The sequence below is a fragment of the Cavia porcellus genome, unplaced genomic scaffold (genome assembly GCF_034190915.1).
Source record: "Cavia porcellus strain 051 isolate PalLab524CR breed Dunkin Hartley unplaced genomic scaffold, mCavPor4.1 scaffold_4, whole genome shotgun sequence".
In the NCBI taxonomy this organism is placed as follows: domain Eukaryota; kingdom Metazoa; phylum Chordata; class Mammalia; order Rodentia; family Caviidae; genus Cavia; species Cavia porcellus.
The window spans coordinates 53,529,345-53,549,560 of record NW_026947487.1 but is presented as its reverse complement, the minus strand read 5'-3'; the positions used below and the strand labels follow the sequence as shown (position 1 = coordinate 53,549,560).

Here is a 20,216-nt window from a genome sequence, read left to right as displayed (position 1 = left end):
TCTCTAAAGACGGAAAAAAAAAAATTGAGATATGTGGCTGTCATGGTTTATGTCAAGTGGCCCCCAAGCCTCATGAATTATGGACTTGACTATATCTAGCATTTGTGATTGGTTTGTTGTCTAGTGCTCAGATTGTTGGTGTGAGTGCTACACCTGCCCAGGGGTGGAGCCAGGACTGCAAGCATTCGTGAATACACCGGCAAGCTCAAGGTCCTGGGTTTGATTCCCAGTACAAAACAAAACAAAACAAAACAAAACAACCCAATAAGTTAGAAAACCACAACAAGGGGCCTGTTCAGGTCCCGCTGGGGTGGAGCGTGAGCGTGAGCCCCCTTCCAGGAGTGGTGATGTGCAACCCGGAGCTGCTGGCTGTGGGTTATGGGAGCGCCTGCGGCTACAGGGAGCCACCTCCTCTCTCCAGCTCTGGTGTTTCTCACTTCAGCGATTGGAACACCCGTGCCTGCTCGCATTGTCCCTTTTATTTCTTTACCTGGGCACTGGGGCTTCAGTGCAAAGTGTCATGTGTGCCAGGTAAGCGCACCACCACCCAGCTGCACCCAGCTCCCCGCTCAGTGTTCTGATCAGATCAGTGCAGACTCCGGGTGTCCTCTGCACTGTTCACTACTGAGGGCTCCATGGCCTGTGCACTTGGCCCAGTTGGCTCGGGGAAGGGGGCACATTGAGCTCCTCCTGGGAAGGAGCATTGCCTGCTTGGCTCCCAGAGCCTGGTTCCTTTTGTTTTTTTGAGACAGGGTCTCAATATGTGGTCTGGTCTGGCCTAGAACTCACAGCCATCCTCCTGCCTCAGCCTCCTCAGCAATTGGATTTCAGAGGTGCACCACCATGCCTGGCCCTGCTCCTCTTTAAAAGAAGCATTTTCTGCATGTCATCCTTCACAAACTGTTCCCAGAATTGCTCTGGTCTCCTTTGTCTCCAAGGCTTTGTGACATACTCAAAAGAGATGAGGTCCCATGTCCTGTTTTAAGGACCAGGGCTCTGGAATAGGCAGCTCTGAGGCTGGACACCATCACTAATCTTAGAGCCCAAGGGACACCTGTCAAGGATGTGGCAAAGCCAACTTTCTTTACAAGCCTGCTCATCATAAGCTCTGGGGCCTCGGCATGAGCTTGAATGGAGCAGGGCCTCGAGAGGACGCTCAGGTTACACTAGGTCACTGGTGTCCTGATGGTGGGGACATTTGGACCCATGGGGACACGCTGTGTGGTGACAGAGAGTGACTGGGAGATGTCTCTGAGAGTCAAGAAACCCCTGAGGTGGCAGTGAGCCACAGGAGCAGTGCAGGAGCAGGGCTGTGGCCAACCAACCTGTCACAGCTGAGCATGGTCCTGTCACCTTGCTCTTGGACCCCTGCAGTGCAGAACCAAGAGACATAAATTCAGCTATGGACAGCCCTACATGCTCTTGAGGGCAACTGCAGACACCTGACTCTCGTGTGCACCGTTGGGTTTAATTAATGACTCACAGGTTTGGAACCTGTAATTTTTTTTTTTTTTTTTTTTTTGGCTTTTTCGTTTTTATCGGTACCAGGGATTGAACTCACGACTGCCTGCTTTCAAGGCCGGCGCTTATGCCGCTGAGCTAAATCCCCAGCCCCTGGAACCTGTAATTTTAAAGGACCAGAAACACCACCTTCTGATTGAGAAGTGCCAGGGGATCACACCCATGGCTCCCGGGACGGGATCCTGCCGACTACAATGGCTCTGGTTCCTTTGTGCCCAAAGCTGGTGGGCCAGGCTCACTGTGAGGCTGCGTTCAGGTGTGGCTGGGCTGTCACCTGATGGAAGGGGGCCGAGGCACCGCCACAGGCCCTGGAGCATTCCCGTTCCCTAGGCTCCTGGTTGGTGGTAGAGTCAGAGACCGCGGGACAGTGGCGCACGCTGTCTTCCTGGTTACGTGCTGCGGGGCGTAGCTTCTGTACTAACCTTAGCATCTGGACTATCTGCCCGGTTCTAACTTTGGAGCTTTGGCCCCGTTTAGCATCTTCTGCTCCTTTTGCACTTCGAAAGCTCCCGGAGATGGGTGTGAGCCACACCGAAGGCACCCTGACTTCCTCCTCCCTTCTTCGTATTTTTAGCCTGCTCAGCTAAATTAGACTTGGAGCTCATCCCCTCCTCTCTTCTCTCTAAGACCAGGAGGAAAAAAAAAACAAGATCATTTCTCTTTTGCTAAAAGTCCCTCCGGGAAGGCCGCATAGAGAAAGCCCCACACAGGATAAAGGCGTCCTTTCCGCTGCAGCCACACACCCATCCGCCTCCATCACTTTCTGTTAAAAGAGGCAGTGTTTGTTTACTTAGGAGTTCCCTGGGGGTTGGCGGATGGCCGAGTCCACCTGGAGCAGAGCATCACATCTCCATCATTTTTACTCCCTTCCAGGCCCGTTCCTACTGCCAACACGGCTCCTTCCCCTCCCGGTTTCTTGTCATCTCTCCTTTACTTTGCTCTTGGTCCAGCGCTGAGATTCTGCTTTATTCCCGTGAGCATGGCTGTCCTCACGGTCAGCTGCAGTCTCAGCGGACCCAGTGGATTGGTAAGCACCATTCTGGGGCTGGCCAGGTGCTGCACTGGCTGGAGACCAAAGCCCCATCCGGTTGTGGGTGGTACGGTCCGGGGGGCTTGGAGCCCAGATGGAATAAAAAGGGAGGGGGGAAGCAGGAAGTCTCTCTTCTGCTTTCACTGAGAAGCTCAGGTCTTCACCATCACCTTTGGCTACAGACTCCTCAGCCTCCCAGCACTGGCCCTGCAGCTGCCCAGACTCACACGGGACTCCGCAGTGAGCTCAGGCCTTTGGCTTTGGGCTGGATGCTCTGCTTCCCGGCACATTGCCCACCCTCCTGCTTTCCCCTGACCTGACTCTGCAGGCAGTTGCTGCACGCCTGCCTTGTAAATCCTTTCAGTGTCACACGCGTTACACTGGATCACGCCATGTCATACCATGTCTGTTCCTCCAGTGAACCCTAACTAATGTGGCTATCCTCTATCATTCACAAAACAGCAAACACTGCTGAGGCTGCTGGGCCCAAGGCCCCCTTCCACACTGTGGGCGGGGACATTAGCCAGGACAACCACCAGGGAAATGAGTATGATGATTCCTCAAAAAGCTAAAACTAGACATTTCGTCTGACCCAGTGTCTCTCTCCTGGGTGTCTTCCTGAAAGAGTCACAGTCATTGTATCACAGCAGGGCACACACGCCGGGTTTCCAGCAGCACAGTGCACAGTGGCTATAAAAGACAGAGCTAAGGAGGCAGCAGCTGTAGAGTGAGTAGGCTCCAGGGGAGGGATGCAGAGAGGGCAGGGGCATCCTGCAGGGTCGCAGACACTCAGAGAGAACTGGGGTGTGGGTGGCGGAGGGTGGACTGCACCAGGTGTAGCAGAAAGAACATGGAATCTAACCATATAGATTCTAGGACTGATGGAGGTTCAAATCCCACCTTTGTTACTCCACAGAATTTTAAGTTGCCCAACCTGTTTCTCAGTGTCCCTGTATGTTAAGTAGGAGTTATAATAACACTGTGACTTAAATTTATAATGTCCTCCCCAAATCTCATGTGCTCAGAGGTTGGCCTTTAGAAGGTGATTGGGTTATGGGGGTTCTGTACTTGTCAATGGTTGAGCACACTAATAAATTTAAGGCCTAATATCCTATTAGGAGGCAGGCCTGGCTAGGAGTGGATCTCTAAGACTATGACTTGGAAAGGTCATTCATTCTTTCTTTTTTTTATTTAAGGGAAAAAAACCCAAAACAGTATAAGGGTACAAATAATACAGAATTTCAAAAAACAAAACAAATCAGAAATCACTAGTTAATAGATTACATATGGTCATCTTAGAAATAGTTGTTCAAGTTACAGGATTAAAGCATACAAAGTGGATATTCAGACAGTGAGACTGCAAACAGTTGTGTTCAATGATACAACAAAAACTTAGTAATATGTTCATCTATCTTAACACACCTAAACACACTTGCAGTTGTATCCTTTAGAGCACTTTTTTTTTTACAACAACATTTACACATTTTGGGTTTTATTACTCCCATAGTTCTTATTACTTTTTTTTGGAAGAGAATAAAACCAAATATGACAAAACAAAGCAGTCAGTCAAAACAAAGGATAGACATAGCACATGATGTAAAAACAGAATACAAAGTAATCAACAATGGTTACCATAATGCCTCTTGCTACCTTAAAAAAATTGCCTATATCATTGAGTATAATAAAATTGAACAGGAAAGGTCTTTCTTATCCCCAGCTTCTCTCTTCTCTCTCTGTCTCCTGATCTCCATCAGGTGAGCAGCTTTCTTCTACAATGCTCTTCACCTTGGAGCAATTTATTCTTTGGAGCCAGTGGATTGTGGACCAGATCCTCTGAACCATGAGATAATATAAACCTCCTTTTTAAACTGAGGGTGTTGATTGTTGTGCTCCAGGGATGGAAAACCTAACCAATACAGAAAATTGGTACCAGGAGTGGGGTTGTTGTTGGGACTGTATCTGACCTTGTAGTGCAGAAGCCTTTGGAACTGGTTCACAAGATGAATTTGGAAAGCTTTAGAGATATTGGCTAGAGAAATCCTGGAATGCTATAACCAGAACTTGCTCATGATTCTAGTTAGTGTCCAGGAGACCAGAATGCTTTTATAAATAAAGAAGCAAAGGCCATGCTCAGGGAATTTTAGTTGGGAATAAGGACTCTGTTGTATCTGGACTAGAGCTTTGTGTTATGCTCAGGCAGAAATCTTGTCTACATTTTACCCATGTCCTGAGACTTTGACACTGAATTTAAAGACTATGGATTGATTAATTTGTTGGAAGAAGTTTCAAGGCAGCTCAATGTTTGGAGTGCAGCACAAATGTTGCTGGATGCTTTCAGACAGATTTACATTGAATATGAGAAGCAGAAATATTCTAGTTTCACCAGAAAAGGAGCACCTACACAAGAGGATAAGAAATTCTGGTCGTAGAAAAGATCAGTGTTAAAAAGAAGTCAAGTATTTGCACTAGGAGGATAATAAAAACATTAGTTTGAAAGTGTCTCAGGAATTGTCCAGATCTTACCTTTATAGGCTCAAGGGTATAAAAGTGTAAGCCCTATTGAAGGACTTTGCTTAGAAAAGAGGCCCCAGGGCTTCCTGCTCATTCAGGGAAAGTGTCTCCATGAGTTCAGTCATCCAGGTTCTCAGGGGTCACTAGAACCACAATCCAAGAGGACCTGACTACTTTTTCATTTGGTAACAGATTTTAAATGATTTTTCAGCCATACAGAATGCAAGAGTTGTGGGGTCAGGAGTGCTTCCAACCTGATTTCAGAAGATGGTCTTCTGGGAGCCCAAGCCATATGTCTCTGAGAGGGCAATGTGTGAAGCTGTAAAACCAAAAGTACAGTGGAGATCCCAAGAAATTGGAGAAGCCAGGCACTGCAGGCAGAGAGCAGAGACACCTCAAAGACTGGCCACAAGGGCTGCAACCAGCAAAGCCATAGGGGTGAGAGGCTGCCCCAAGCCTCTTAGAGCTCTCATCTCACCACAACATGCCTTGGTCCTGGACACAGAACCGCAGGGTTTAGTGTTTTCCCTGCTGGGTTTCAGTCTTGCTGTGGTCCACTTCCTTTTTATCCCCCATTCCTCCTTTTAGCATGGGAACGTTTGCCCCGTGCTTTTGTATGTTTGAAATATTTAACTTCCTTTTTGATTTTTCACAGGGGCTCACAGCCAAGAGCTGCCTTGAGTCTCAAGGGAGATGTGGACTTGGGCTTTTTAGCACTGCTGGAAGTGTTCAGACTTTGGCAACATCTAGAGAAGGATTAAATGTGTTTCACATAAAGAGATAGACATGAGCTTTTTGGAGTGGAATGTTATGGTTTAGATCTCATATGATCTTCCCCACAAAGTCTCGTGTATTTAGAGGCAGGGCTTTGCAAGATGAATAGATCATGGATTTATTCATCAGTGAGTTCATGACTCCATGTGCTGTTGGTGGGTAGGGCCCACTTAGTGAAGGTCACTGGGGTATAACCTGGAACTGTGTGTTCTCATGTCAGCTTCTCCCTTTTTCCTCCACCATCTGGCTGTTGTGGAATGAACAGCTTCCTTCACCTCACCCTTCTCCCCTGCTGTTTTTCCTTGAAGTTAGCTGACCATGAACTGGGTCCCCTGGATCTAAGCCCCGTTAAACCCCTCCTTTAAGTGTTGGTTGTTGGGTATTATGTTCAGAGATGGAAACTCTGACTGGTAACTACTTTGGGGGTTGCTTTGAGAAATAAAGGAGTCTGTCAGACTCAGGCTGGGCAGCCGAAACTAAATAGCACAGAACTTTCCTTCTCCACAATCCCAGAGGCTGGGGGTCCACACAAGGTGATGGCCTCTTCCTGGCTCTGAACAGCTGCTCTTCGCTATGACCTCACAGATCTTTGCTCTGCATGCTGTATGGAGAGAGATAAAGGGGAGGGGGTGAGGGAAAGTGGGGACAGAGACGGTTGCCTGTTGTGATGTCACTGACCCCATGGGATCAGAGAGCCCTGAATGTCTTAGTCAGCAGACCATGGAAAAATACCTGACACTCACAGCCTCAAGGAGGAGAGGCTTGTTTTGTCTCATATTTCAGTCTGTACCTGACTGATTCCAAGGTAGGATGACACTGTATGGGGCCTGGATGAGGAGAGCTGCTCATGGCATGGTGGAAAGCAAGCAGAAAGTCCAGGGAGGATTCAGAAGGGAGGACCCTTCCAGGGCATGCCCCAGGGACCCTTCTCCTTCCTGCAGCAGTCAGTGATGAGCCCCGTGGTCCATCACCTTCCTAAAGCCCTTTCTATGAGCTCACAAAGCTTTGTGTGTGGGGACATATAGTCCACAACAGTGACCTCCTAGACCTTGTCACATGGGTGTTGGAATCCTGCTTCAGTGTGTAGCTGTGATCACAGACCCGAGGCCCATTGATTCCCAGTGATTAGAATAGACCTCACAGGTCGGAGGCCCATGGCATGACAGTTATCATTACCTTGCTGTCTGTAATTGGACTCTCAGTGCTATGTTAGTAGAAGTGTAAGCGAGCTGGAACTGTCTCCTCTGAGGATGTGTGGAAGATTGGGGTGCTGCAGGCCCTGCCCCCAGGGGCTCTGAGCTGGGAGCCCCAGGAGACCACAGGATGTCCGGGTCACAGGGAAACCCAGCCCGGGCCCAGCACCCTGCACACACCTGCACAGCAGCACATTTCTTTCTTGACAGGAGAGTTTGGCAGTAGGAGCCACACATGTGGAAACTGTGTCTGTGCCTTTTTTAACCTAACAGAGCTTTTTTTTGGTCTTTTTCCTTTTTATCGGTACCAGGGATCGAACTCACGACTGCCTGCTTGCAAGGCAGGCGCTTATGCCACTGAGCTAACCTCCAGCCCCCCTAACAGAGCTTTTAAAAAAAGGAAACCATCAAATGCCTACTGCCATCTCATTCATGATTGGAAAGATGAGGAAGAACCCCAAACACCCCAACATAAGGAACTGAGGACTCAGAATTGGATGCATCAAGGAAAAGTGACACTCAGGAATTTAAAATAATTGCATGCTTCCAGGTACATTCCTGGAGTTCTGTAAAGTAAGGGAGGCACTGGAAGGGACTGTGCTTGCAAAGAGATTCACATCATGTTGGTTAGTGAGAAAACCAAGGCCCAGGGGAGCGTGCTGAGAGGCCTCCCACCTCTGTGTTTAGCAGGACACAGGCTCATGGCAGCCTGCACTCCTGAGGATCACCCTCCAGGGCCTGCCCAAAGGCATCCTTCCAGGGGAGCAGGGCCGGCAGGAGCTTAGACAACCTCAGGGCTGTGGGAGCTTTGCCACTCACTTCCTTCTGTGTGTTCTTCCTTCTCTAAAATGACCTGCTCCTGTGAAAGTGAATCCTTGGGAACAAATAAACGAAACGAGTACGGGGACTTGAGCCTCATGGAAAGCAGCCTGACTTTGGAGGGGTCACCACACCAGCGTCACAGTGGGGAGATAGGGAGTGGGGGGCACCTACCCCAGCTGCATCACAGGCATGATCCAGGAGATGGCACAACTCCCTGGCTCAGGCTGTCTTGTGTGAGCGCTGGTTCCTTTGCCACCCGGACGGGACAAACGAGGTCTTCTGCCTGTGCACTGGGCATCAGCAGGGCACGCATGTTGCTCCTGCCACACTGGTTGATGGCGAAGCGTGGTTTCAGACCAGGAGTTCCCATCATGTCACAGTGCAGGACTTCCCTACTATGCAGTCCCTAAGATTCTTTAGAGACTGGGCAAGGGAAAGTCAGGGGCAGCAGTGGTCAGCATGCCCAGCAAGACCGCACTCCATGCTGTGAACAGCCCCTGCTGCAGGACCCTTGGTCAGAGTCCTGTCTTTGCCATGATAAGGGACTCTTAGTCGCAGTCAGTACTGTCCCTTCTGCTTGCCCTGTAGGACAGCCATGAGCTGCATGTGTCCAGTTGCTGTGTGGCTTTGGTGGATGTTTCCAATATGGCACGGCCATCCAGGTCCAGAAGCAGAGGTGGGTGCCTCCTGCGAAGGGCGGGTCTTTCTCACTGACCAATGGTTTGGAGGATAGGCTTTGACCCCTGGGTAGACCAGATCTCAAGCTCACAGAGGGCAGGAGGCCAGGGGTCCTGTCTAGCGTGTGCCTGCTATTCCTCAGTCAGGCCATAGTAGATGACTATTGTGGGTTAAGATCTGATGGTCAGCTTAACACCAGCTGAATTAAATCAGCATGGTGGTAAGTGTAGATGGCTCCCTGAGGAAAGTCACTGGTGTTCACATCACCACCCATGCAGGGCTCCCGCAGGCAGCATCACTGCCTCATATTCCGGGCCTTCTATGGGCTCTGTCTCCTCCTGAACTGAAATTGGACAGTGATCCTCAGAGCTTCCTGCACTGCAGCGGCTGCTTGAGCTCTGGGTCAGTGCCTAGGTCCCTGGGGCTATGGCATTCAGCCAGATGTGACTGACATCCCCTACCCTGGGACACTCGCTGACACCCCAGAGACTTCTCATCGGTGTCATCACACCCTCTGCAGGGTGACATGTCCTGCAGCACAGAGCGGAGGCACCAGTGATGCCCTCAGGGACCTCACAAGACGCAGGACTCCATGACGGGGATGCCCTGGGGGCTTGGGTGCTGGGTCCCACGGCTGAGCAGCACAAGCAGAGGTCACAGGCCCAGGTCCTTCGTGTCCCCTGCCCCTAATGTGGCCAGGGGATGATTTAATCTCACAGACCTACAGAGGTACAATCTGACAGGAGAGGAAAAGACTGCATTTCAGCTCAGCCAGAGCACACAAACAAATCTGGCTTCCACACTCTGTCTGCATGGGGCAATTCTGAGACATGAGTTGGTCTTAAAATCACCACAAGGAAAGCGGTTCGGTTCCCCTGAACTACTTTATGGACAGATGCAGATAAGAACCTCAGACTGGAAAGCACAGCACAGATTAATGATGCAGTAATAGGTTCCAGTACCTGAGATTGATTTCCTGTCTCCAAAATGATTGCACCTGAGGGCTCCGGACACAGCCTCACATTAAAGAATAATAATAAAGGAAGACATGCAGTTTTGGGGCAGTCCAGAGGGAATGGATGTTTTCTCACTTCTCCTTGGGCATAATTTGAAAACTTTGCAGTTGTTTCTTTTGCTTTTTGGGTCCTGATCACCCCCAGGCCTCTGCTCAGTGGCCTGGGGCACTGGAAGTGCGGCAGTTTTGGAACCAGTGCTGTTGGTCAGCATGGGCCTTGTGGGCCTGGGCCTGCCTTCCGTGCCCCTGAACAGGAAGATGCTTCCCCCCACCTCGCTGATTTCTCTGCTCGGCCTGAGCGATGCCCTGTCCAAGCAGGCTCAGGGGGTCAGTGGGGGGCGCATTTCCTTGGCTGCTGACCCTCAGCTGGTGAGGGAAGTGCAGACCAGTGCAGCCCTGTGGCTGGAAATGTTCAGTGAGCCCTCAGATGCTCTCGGGCTGCTCAGGACCCTCTGCTAGGCGACCCGCAGGTCACCTGAGCTCTCGCAGGACACTGGCTAGAGCACAAGCCGTGGGAGCTTTCAGATGCTCCCTGTGAGGTGTGGTAGAAAGACATGGCGACTGTCTAAAGTTTAACAGACTCAGTAAAAGACACATTGCCAGAGGCTACCCTCCAAATCTCCCCACACTTCAACACATCTGTCCCGTCCTCGCCACCTCCTGCAGCAGCTCTGGAGTCCTCTTTTCTGAGGGTATTTAGCAGCACTGTCCCGGCTGCCTTGGGATCTTGAGTGGATTTGAGATGCTTCCCTCTCACAGTCATTTTGGCTTTGGGAAGAGCTGAAGTCGCATGGTGCCAGATCCTGTGACTGAGGTGGATGAGGATGCAGCGCCCTGATTTTACAAGCCGCCTTTCCATTGGCTGGCGCTCAGCAGCAGCGGTCACAGTGGTTTTTTTAATCACTCCTAGCAAAGGCCCTTAGGAAGGAGAACTCCAGAGCTGCTGTAGGAAGTGGCCACACAATGGGATGAGCATGTCGGCACTGGTGGGAGGATTTTGAGGGAGTCACGGTGGTGTGCGTTTTACTGCAATGAGTGTTTCGTGATTTACATGTTGGTTGTATTTTGCTCACACTGGTGTGTCATCAGCCTTTTTCTCCAGCAGAGTCACAGCTCCCAGCCCCTGCATGGGCCTGACCTGCTGCTGGCCAGAATGAGGGTCTAAGTGCAAAGTGCAGTGTTGCGTGTATCGTTGGGGCCAGGTAGCTGCTCTGGCTGCCTGTGTGCAGCAGTGGACTTCAGTCTCCACTCACACCTCAGGGCCACTCTCAGTGCTGCCCCGACCCCACCTGATGTGGACACCGTCCCACTTGCCCCCAGTGCTGCCTGACACCTGTGTCTTGGTCTTGCCCTCCCCTAGGGTCAGCCCCACAGGACATCGAGAATCTCTGCCTGGGGTGGGAACCCCTGCCTCTCTCCACTCATGGTGCCACAGACAAAAGTTCACATGTGGGAGAGATAGGGGACGAAGAGCAACAGAACTCGTAGTCTCGCCTGTTACAGGGGAGAACCTGCACCAGTTGCTGCCAGAGGAGGAGATCTTCAAGTCAATCTGGAAATCCATTTACTGTTGGATGCTCCTTGAGACTGGTCTAAATCCACAGGCCATGTTAAACTGCAATCAGTGCCCTCTTTTTTTTTACTGGAGGATGAACCCAGGGCCTTTGCTGACCTATTCCCAGTCCTTTATTATTTTTATTCTTGAGACAGGGTCTCCCTAAAATTGCTAACTTTCCCAGGCTGTGTTCCCATCCTCCTGCCTCAGCCTCCAGCAGTGCTGGAGTCACAGGCGTGCATAGCATGCCTGATTATGATGCCATTCTAATGTGCAAGGTATAATTTATGATGAGGGGAGCAGGGCTTTAAGGAAAATCAGCAGAGAAAATTAAATCGCAGCTCTGGCAGTGCTCCTGCACACTTGGGCAGTGAAAGCAGCTTTCGGCCCCACAGGTACTTGGTACATGGCAGGAAACCCCACCTGGAGGTGGAGCCTGTGACTGGCTGCAGTGCAGCATCTGGGAGGGGAAGATGCAGCGGACGGTGGACAGGTGCCAGTGGGGATGGCAATGCGTGGCATGTGAGGCTGTTAGCACAGTCATCTCTGTCCCTGGCCCACCGCCCATGGCTAGATGGAGATGCCACCTGCTTCCCGGGCTCCTTTGTGCCTGGTGGTCCCACCCTAACCCTAGTGACCACTGACTGCCAGCCCAGCTGTCTCACCCATCCTCCCTTGGAGAACAGAGGGAATGGGGCCTCGTGCCCTGGCCTTCCCATGGGCTCCTTTCCTCAGGATCCCGGCCGGGTCCTGGGAGCCAGGCTGGTTTTTGTGTCCTGTCCCAGGGCCCAGCATGAGGCCCCTGATGGCTTCTCCTCCGGGAGGTCTGGCCTCCAGCTCTTGGTTTCAGGTGACCTTCAAGTTCAAAGTAAGCACAGTGCTTGTGAAACCTCCAGGTCCAGGTTATTTTCCTCACCGATGGGTTTCCCTAATGCCAGGGGAGAAGCTAGCATCACTCTTGGGGCGATGAGGGGGCCTGGCCTATGCTTTCCTCTACCTCCTCAGCTTCATCATAAGCTCTGCGCAGCAGGTCTGAGGCTCCGGGAGGCCCAACTTCCAGCCTCCACACGCCACAATGCATGCTCTGGAAGGACGACGGGGAGTACCGTGTGTCATCCTGTAAAACAGCCTTTTGCTTTCTAGGGAACCATCAGGGAGCCTTGTGATGTCCAAGGAGCTGGGAGTGGCTGTTCTCTGAGCCAGTGCTGAGAGCAGGGGTGAGGCAGGGCAGGGTGCGCCCTCTTGGAGGCTCCTGGCTGGAAGGTTCAAGGCTGTGCTCTCCTCTGACTCCTTTTGCATTCTCCTGAGGCCCCCAGCATTTTTTCACTGTGGCTTAATTCTCTGCTCATCCAAGGCATGAGCAGAGGCCTCGCCACCTTAAAGGCCTCGTGCTGCAGGAACATGGGATTCTGGAATCCTGTGCTAGGGTGAGTGAGACTAATTTCCCCAGGGGTCGGGGTCTTCAACCCATCTGGAGTCAGAGACTGATTCCGTAGAAGACAGTTTTTCTGTGGATTCCAAATGTGTGCTTTAGGGGACAGATTGTATGCACTCTACTTCTGTTAGTGTCACATAATAGACAGTGAAATGATTATGTAACACCCTGGTGTGGAGTCAGAGGGAATCTTGAACTTGTCTTCTGGCAACTAGATGGTCCCAGCAGGGCTGATGGGGCACGGTGACAGCTGAGAGATGCTGCTCATGTCCAGTCTACTCTGCAGTCTGTTCTGGTTGCTGTCACTGCCAAGAGCTCTGCTTCACAAAGTGAGGATTTTGGAAACAGAAGTGTCCTGGGCATTTCAGTGATATCATGGTGATCTTAGGGTGCTCTGTCTTGACTTTAACCCAGAATGTGTGGAGATTCGAACTTGTCTCAAACATGCTTCTCAGGGAATTGCCATTTGAGATCTCAGGTTTTTGACCCTCTTTAAGTATGGGCAAAGTTCATTCCTACTTATTCTCAAATGGGCTACGATAGATTCCTTCCGAGTTCGGGGGTTCTCTTGTGGTAGGAAGTAATGTTCAAACTCTCAGAAGCTAAGAAAGTGATCCTGCAGCAGCTGAGAGAAAGAAGGCCCTGACTCCTCAGTCCGTTTCAAAATCTCCCCTAATGTCTGAAACATTAAAAACCCTAATGTTCACCCATTGCCCCTCTAATCCCACTTTGGCTTTGAATGCAACCATTTTACCTGCTGACTTGAACACAGTTGTCATTCTCCTGAAGACTGAGATCACTGAGCAGGTTGAATATGTCACATGAGTAAGCAAGTTTTGTGACCCATTCTGTGTCACAGATGTGTGCTGCCAATGGTGACTGCTTTTATAAAACAAATGTCAGAGCAGCCCTTGTGACTAAGAACCTAGCCAGCGCTCTACTGTTAGAAAGCCATCTTGCTCCTGTGTATGAGAGAACACGCAAGCTCTGCCTCCACTTCCTCACAGAGCTACACAAACAGACACGAGTCAAGAGCATGCACTTTAATCACATTCTGCAAAGCATTAAATTCAAGTGGCATCTGCAGGCTGGCCTGCACTTCTGTAGGTACGACACAGTTCAGGAATTATATTTAGAAGCAACCTCTGTGGCCCAAGGGGTAAAATCAGAATGCTGTCCAGCCGCAGTGGCTGCCTCACCTGCGCATTCACTGACACAAAGTGCCCAGTTCCATTGTCCCCAGCATCAGTACACTCATCAGCCTGGACTGCCTGTGTGGTGACTCAGTGTTCCTAACAGTTGTGCCTCGGTGTCCCTGCTAATTCATTAATCCCCCTCGTTACAGTGCCAGCTGAAAGAGGAGCGTGTGCTGCCTCTGGAACTCAGCTCTCCTAGAAGCTCACAGCAAGCAGCCTCGGCAGCAAACGGGGTCCACTCTTCGATACTAAGGGCTTCTTAGTCTACCACATGCTCAACCATGGAAAGAGAAGCTTTTGGTGCCGACTCCTTACTGAAGTGGTGGCCTTCTGCTTGATTTTCATGCTTGCGTTTTCCTTTTCTTTAGAAAACATGGAAGCCTCATCTCTTAGAACAGGTTGCTCAGTCTGCACGAGGCAAAGCAGTTCTGGAGGTTTCATGGCTTCCTCAGGTGGCTAGTAATGACTTTATACAAAATAGTGTTGCTGTCAGGGCTCACAGAAGAATAGATTTAACACAGGACACAGACTTTATAGAACCATTTTATAATATTTATCCATAAAGTCAAATGCAGAAGAGTGCAAATGATCTCTCCAGCACTAGACTCAAATAACCCAGCTGGGGGCTTGGATCCCAAAGCAATGTCCTGCACAAGTCCCGCTGAAGACCATGAGTCTGTGGCAATGCTCCCCATGAGCCCAGCTGGAGGCCTAGAGCTCACAGCAACGTCTCATGCAAGTCTGTACCAAGGATCTGCGCCGGAAAGGCCCAAAGGTCAGTGATGGAAGCTAGAAAGTCTGCATCAGTGGGGTGAAGGCTCTGTGCTAGCAGCTGAGGGATCTGCACTGGAGTTAGGAAGAGATGCTCAAGGTTAGGACCAGAGCTTCCCTGAAAAGAACCATGGCAGCCATCCTCAGCGACAGCCAGGTCCTGAGCTCCTCCAATGGGAACAACTGAGTTCATATCAGGAGCCAGAGTGACACTCTTCTTCAGGAGAGTCAACAGTGCACTGTCTTCCCTGCAGTTCTCTTCTTATGCTGTTGATAACAGTCCTCAAGTGAGCCCTCCTGATGCAGCACTGAGCTGAGTCAGTGCAGCTAGGTGTCCGAGTTGCCCAGTAGCTCATCCACCACAAGCAAGCCTGGAGAAGGCTGAATCTGTTAACTCAAACAGGACTCTTTTAAATGCAGTTTTCTTCTTGTTGGCAGTCCTAGAGTCTTCTGCTCTCTCACCATTGGTCTTCCCTCCTTTCTAAAGCAGCTCTCTTCTGAGGTTTGTGACTGAGATGAGTGCATAATGCAAGGGAAAGGCACAGACCGAAGTGGTAAATAAAATGATGAGTGGCCACGCATGGACTAGACTCAGTGTCCAAGTCTGACTTCAAGCCCCCACCAGGAGCAGCTGGGCATCACTCTCTTGCCACTACAAAGCCTCCAACCAGATACAGCTTAATTGTCATGAGCTGCTCACTGAGATGACTTTGATGTGAGCATGCATAATTGATTCATTATGGTTTCTGTGCAATCAAACCTCTTTGCTAGTGTTTATCTGTGTTTGAAGCTGCTCCCCTGCACTAGCATCACTACCTCAACTCCACGTCAGATCATCAGGGATTAGATTTTCACAGGGAAGCACAACCCAGATCCTTCTCATGTGCAGTCCACTGTAAGGCATGAGCTCCTGTTGGGAGCCGCTGAGGCCTGTAGGAAAGAGCGAAGGAGCTAAATTACCCCTCCCATCGAGTGAGCCAAGTTGGCGCCTGCTTCCTGCCCCCTGATTGCCCTGGCGACTTAAACAGCCCGCGCAATAGATTGGTCTACCTAGCAACCAATGACGATGACCAATCAGCTTGCATTGCTTGCTGTTGCCCTATTGGATGATGAGTCCATATATATATGTATGTGACCCTCCCTGCGGGAGGAGATAGAGAGATAGAGAAAGTCCACCGGCGAGAAAGGGCTGGTGGCAGAACAGAGGCCTCGCGGGGCCCACGCGGAGACAAATAAAGACAAGGTTGCACACCGTCAGAATCTGTCGTGTGTTTTTCCTGCCGGCCGGGAGCGACACCGACATCTGGTGGCCCGTACGGGGATCTGATCACTCCCCTCGGTGGTGTGCAACGCTCCAGCGTGGTGCTGCCGGACAGGTGAGTAGGGGATAAGCCTGGGCTCTGGGTGGTGCGCACCTACAGGGCTTTTAGACTCCCCTCAGGCTCACGCGTAGGTGACGGGTTCTCTAAGTCACACGCGATGAGTTACAGCCCTTAGAGGTTAAAGATGGGTAATTTACCGAGCGCGGAGGCGCGGCCCTTGGTAAAGGCCCTTAGAAAGCTTTTAAAAGCTAGAGACCTCAGGGTAGGTCAAAAAACACTGGAACTATTCATAGCAGAGATAGATAGGGTGGCTCCCTGGTTTTTACCCACAGGGCATTTAAACCTGCCGTCACGGGAGAAGTTAGGCGGGGACCTCGCCTCGGCGGAATTGGGAGGCGATATTTCGCCGGCTATTCGCCCCCTGTGGGAAATGATACATGCGTGCCTTGAAGGGGAGGGGAAGGGGTTCCCGTCGGCAGTTAGAGACGCGGAAATCATGGACGCACGCAAGGCTTTTGAGCAGGCAAAATCGGAATGCTCTCGGGAGGGATCTGTCCAGGGGGAGAAAATCCAGGGAAAGATAGAGGACACCCAAGCTCTGGAGTCCTCCGACTCAGATAGCGAGGAGGAACCAGAAGGTGGGGCAGGAAGCCGAGAGGCCCGGAACCCCTATGCCGAGTTACGCCGCAAATTGTGTGCGTGCGCCGCTCGAAAAAAGCAGAGAGAGGAGAAAGGACCCCCGAGTGCCCCCTGGCGGGGAGGAGATAGAGAGCCATCCGCTCCGCCCTGGAGTTCTTTTCCAGAAGCGGTTCCCCGTCGAGAGGCCGCTACAGGGGACCCTCCCTTCTCTCAGCCGGCGCAGGAAGTGACGCCCCGTTCCACTCTGTCGCGACCGCCATCCTATGACGTCGCGCCGCGGGGCGGACGATATTTTCATGGGCGGTTATGGAGGGGTGAACGATGGCCCGGAGGGGATCGATCGATGCAAAAAATAGATTACGGCCCTTATGGAGTATATCCTGTGCAAATGGCCCCAGGCCAAGGGCGCAATGTTTGGGAACCGTTTGAAATAAAACAGATTAGAGAATTAAAAAGCGCTGTCACGACCTTCGGGCCCACAGCACCCTATACCATAGCTATGCTAAAAAACTTGTCTTCTGGGCCGCTCACCCCAGCGGACTGGACCCAGTTGGCAAAAGCATGTCTACCCTCAGGCAGCTACTTAGACTGGCGAGCATGGTACGCAGAGTTCTCTGCCGAGCAGGCTAAGAGAAATGCCGGTCGAGGAAACAGGGGCTGGAGATTTAGCTTAGCGGCACAAGCGCCTGCCTTGTAAGCAGGCAATCGCGAGTTCGATCCCTGGTACCGATAAAAAAAAAAAATAAAATAAAAATAAAAAAAAAATAAAAAATAAAAAATAAAAAACAAAAAGGGGGAGTAAGCCAAGGCCTGCCTCCAAAGGCGCGGTTATCTATGGCATTACAATGGATGGGCCCGGATCCGGTGGTTAGCTGGAACCGAGGCGCGGTTTGTGTTTTTCCGCAGGAACCGGGACGAGAACCACTGTGGGTCCCAGAGAGGCTGACACATGCGACAAGTCCCTCGACTGAAGATCAGGCCTGTTCCACCAGAGGCCAACCGCAGACCCAACAACAAGATGAGCCCTAAAAGAACTGCAGGACAATCCCTTTTTGGGGGCCTGGAACGGCTTGCTCCCCTATATTTTACCATTGTTAGGTCCCCTGTGCTCCTTGCTTCTGCTCTTACTTGTAGGACCATTCTTGCTCCGATGGGTTACATCATTTATTAATGGGCGCCTTGCGGCGGCCCGGCGTCAAGTACGCCTGGTTGCCCATGCGGCCCTGGCAGCAGCCCGTGATGGGCACAATGACCCCCAGGCCTACGCATGGCTCGCTCGACTGGCCTACGACTGGGTCTAGATGTGGCGGGTCTTCCACACTCCTTCCCTATTGACACCACACAGCAGGGTAGGTGAGTCAACGACAGGTAAGAGCGTGCCTCCCCAGCACGACGCGACCTAAGCCAGGCCCTACCCCATACTGCACGAAAGCCGCTGGATTACTAGAATCTGCCCAGATCTAGATGCCTCTCCGAGGGGATCACACGGAGGGGCATGAGTGCATGCCTATGTGCATCCAGGTTCCGTCCAGTTCACTCCTGGCCCTAAAAAAAAGGACGAGGGTCTCAAGGCCTTGGTGGACCCGGGGACGGCCGACCAGGGTCCAAGCCAAGGGCCTACGGTGGGCCTCAACACAGGGCATAAGCCTCTGCACTCGATCCAGGGCAGGCTGCGATGCATACATTCATTCAAAATAAATAAAATAGGGGGAGATGTTGGGAGCCGCTGAGGCCTGTAGGAAAGAGCGAAGCCTGAGCTAAATTACCCCTCCCATCGAGTGAGCCAAGTTGGCGCCTGCTTCCTGCCCCCTGATTGCCCTGGCGACTTAAACAGCCCGCGCAATAGATTGGTCTACCTAGCAACCAATGACGATGACCAATCAGCTTGCATTGCTTGCTGTTGCCCTATTGGATGATGAGTCCATATATATATGTATGTGACCCTCCCTGCGGGAGGAGATAGAGAGATAGAGAAAGTCCACCGGCGAGAAAGGGCTGGTGGCAGAACAGAGGCCTCGCGGGGCCCACGCGGAGACAAATAAAGACAAGGTTGCACACCGTCAGAATCTGTCGTGTGTTTTTCCTGCCGGCCGGGAGCGACACCGACAAGCTCCTACAAGAATCTAATGCCACTGCTGACCTGAAGGAGGAGGAGCTCAAGTGGGATGCCAGCAGTGGGGAGTGGCTATAAATGCAGATGAAGCCTTACTGGATTAACCGTCACTCAGTTCCTGTTGTAGCCTGGATCGTAACAGGCCACCAACCAATACTGAGAGGTCGGGGACCCCGCTCTGTGGGTGTGGATGGGAGGGAAAGTTTGGTGCTTCAGGGGATCTCGTGTCTTCAGTTTTCAGAGCAGGCGAAGGAGGAGATTGAGCTACTTGCCTTGCTCCAGAGTCTAGAGACCTGTGACCAGGAGACGTGTCCTCTGACCGCATCCCCCTGCAGTGTACAGTGGGGCAGGGTCCCAGGGAGGCCTCTGGGGAGCAGACACTGCAGAGAGGGAAAACCATCAGTGTGAGGGTGCTCACTGGGGAGCCAGGCTGTGGAGGAACAGAAAGCAGACAGGGTGGGATGTCCATCCCATGGCCTCGGGGGCTGTGCAAGAGTTATGTCATGGAGGTGGCCAGCTGAGGAGACCCTGAGACCCAGATGGCTGGACCTTTGCACTCTGCTTCCTGCTGCCCCTGGATGGGAGCTCCTGAGGTGGGAAGGCTTGGGGGCTGCAGGGCTGTGGCAGCCACAGAGCATGGTCCAAGGGGGCCCCTGTCCCTTGAACATCTGTCAGTTACAGTCCAGCACAGGGCACCGCACAGAGTCTAGCACCACAGGGTGACCAGAGGAGAGTTCCCTTTCCTTTGAGAGCTTCAGTGAGGGCCAGGGACAGGGGATGGACTTTCAGAATCCTGGATTCCTTCTCCACTGGAAAACCACTGATAGAGGAAAAGGGCTTTTTCTCTCTGTCATGCCTGTTCCCAAATCAGAAGGTGATGGAAAACCAAGACAGCAAGTTCGCACTGGGCCTGAGGGTGCTGCGCAGCAGGAGGGAGGTGAAGCCGAGGACACTGGCCTGGACACTCTGGGGACACGTCACTCTGATTGCTGACTATAGTGGTAGGTTATGAAAGGGGCCCAGATCTCCACCTGCCCATTTCTGGAGCCTTCTGTCAACCACTTCCGCATCCTCTGCTGGCTGACTATGACTTGTTGGCTGATGTAACATCAGCAACTGTGATGCAAGCAGAGGCCAGACTTTCGTGCAGGACTGCCCTCAGCCTGTCTGCGCTGTATCGGCTAAGAGCATGTGCCGAGCAGACCTTGTGGAGGACAAGGGAGTAAAGTTGGGTCAGTGGCAGCCCAGCTGGGGCCACCCTACATGAGCCAGCTCTGGAAAACTGAGGTCAGCGAGGCCATCTGGCTACAGGACACCCAGTGAGCTTAGCCAAATGCAACCTGGGGTCACTGGAACCTCGTTGGACCCTGAATAAGTGTGTTTCCTAAGTTCTTGGGTTTGCCTGTTATGCAGCACTGAGACAATGGTAGTTGACACATTGGCTTAGCTCTCTCAGCAGGTGCTCATCAAGGACAAGGCCGAGGGCAGCATCAGTGTCAGGTGAGGCTCCTGAAGAGGATGCACCTGGCTGCAGGGCAGCCCTGGGTACCTGGCCCTGGGCTTGCTGCACGGCCTGCAGCCATCACCTGCACATAGGTGAATTCCATCAGCCCTGAGATGAGTATCAAGCTAAAGAGGACT

At 51.8% G+C, this 20,216-nt stretch overlaps 1 protein-coding gene across 1 annotated transcript in view; it reads left to right on the top strand.

The window, feature by feature from the left end:
- The window catches only part of LOC106025209 (endogenous retrovirus group K member 6 Gag polyprotein-like), an 80,813-nt gene extending 62,285 nt beyond the window's left edge, over positions 1 to 18,528 (top strand). Inside the window, exon 2 of the mRNA XM_063247027.1 lies at positions 13,880 to 18,528. Coding sequence (XP_063103097.1) covers positions 16,008 to 17,159 — 1,152 coding nt within the window. The 5' untranslated portion in view covers positions 13,880 to 16,007 and the 3' untranslated portion in view covers positions 17,160 to 18,528. The remainder of the gene's footprint in view (positions 1 to 13,879) is intronic.
- Positions 18,529 to 20,216: the final 1,688 nt, after the last annotated feature.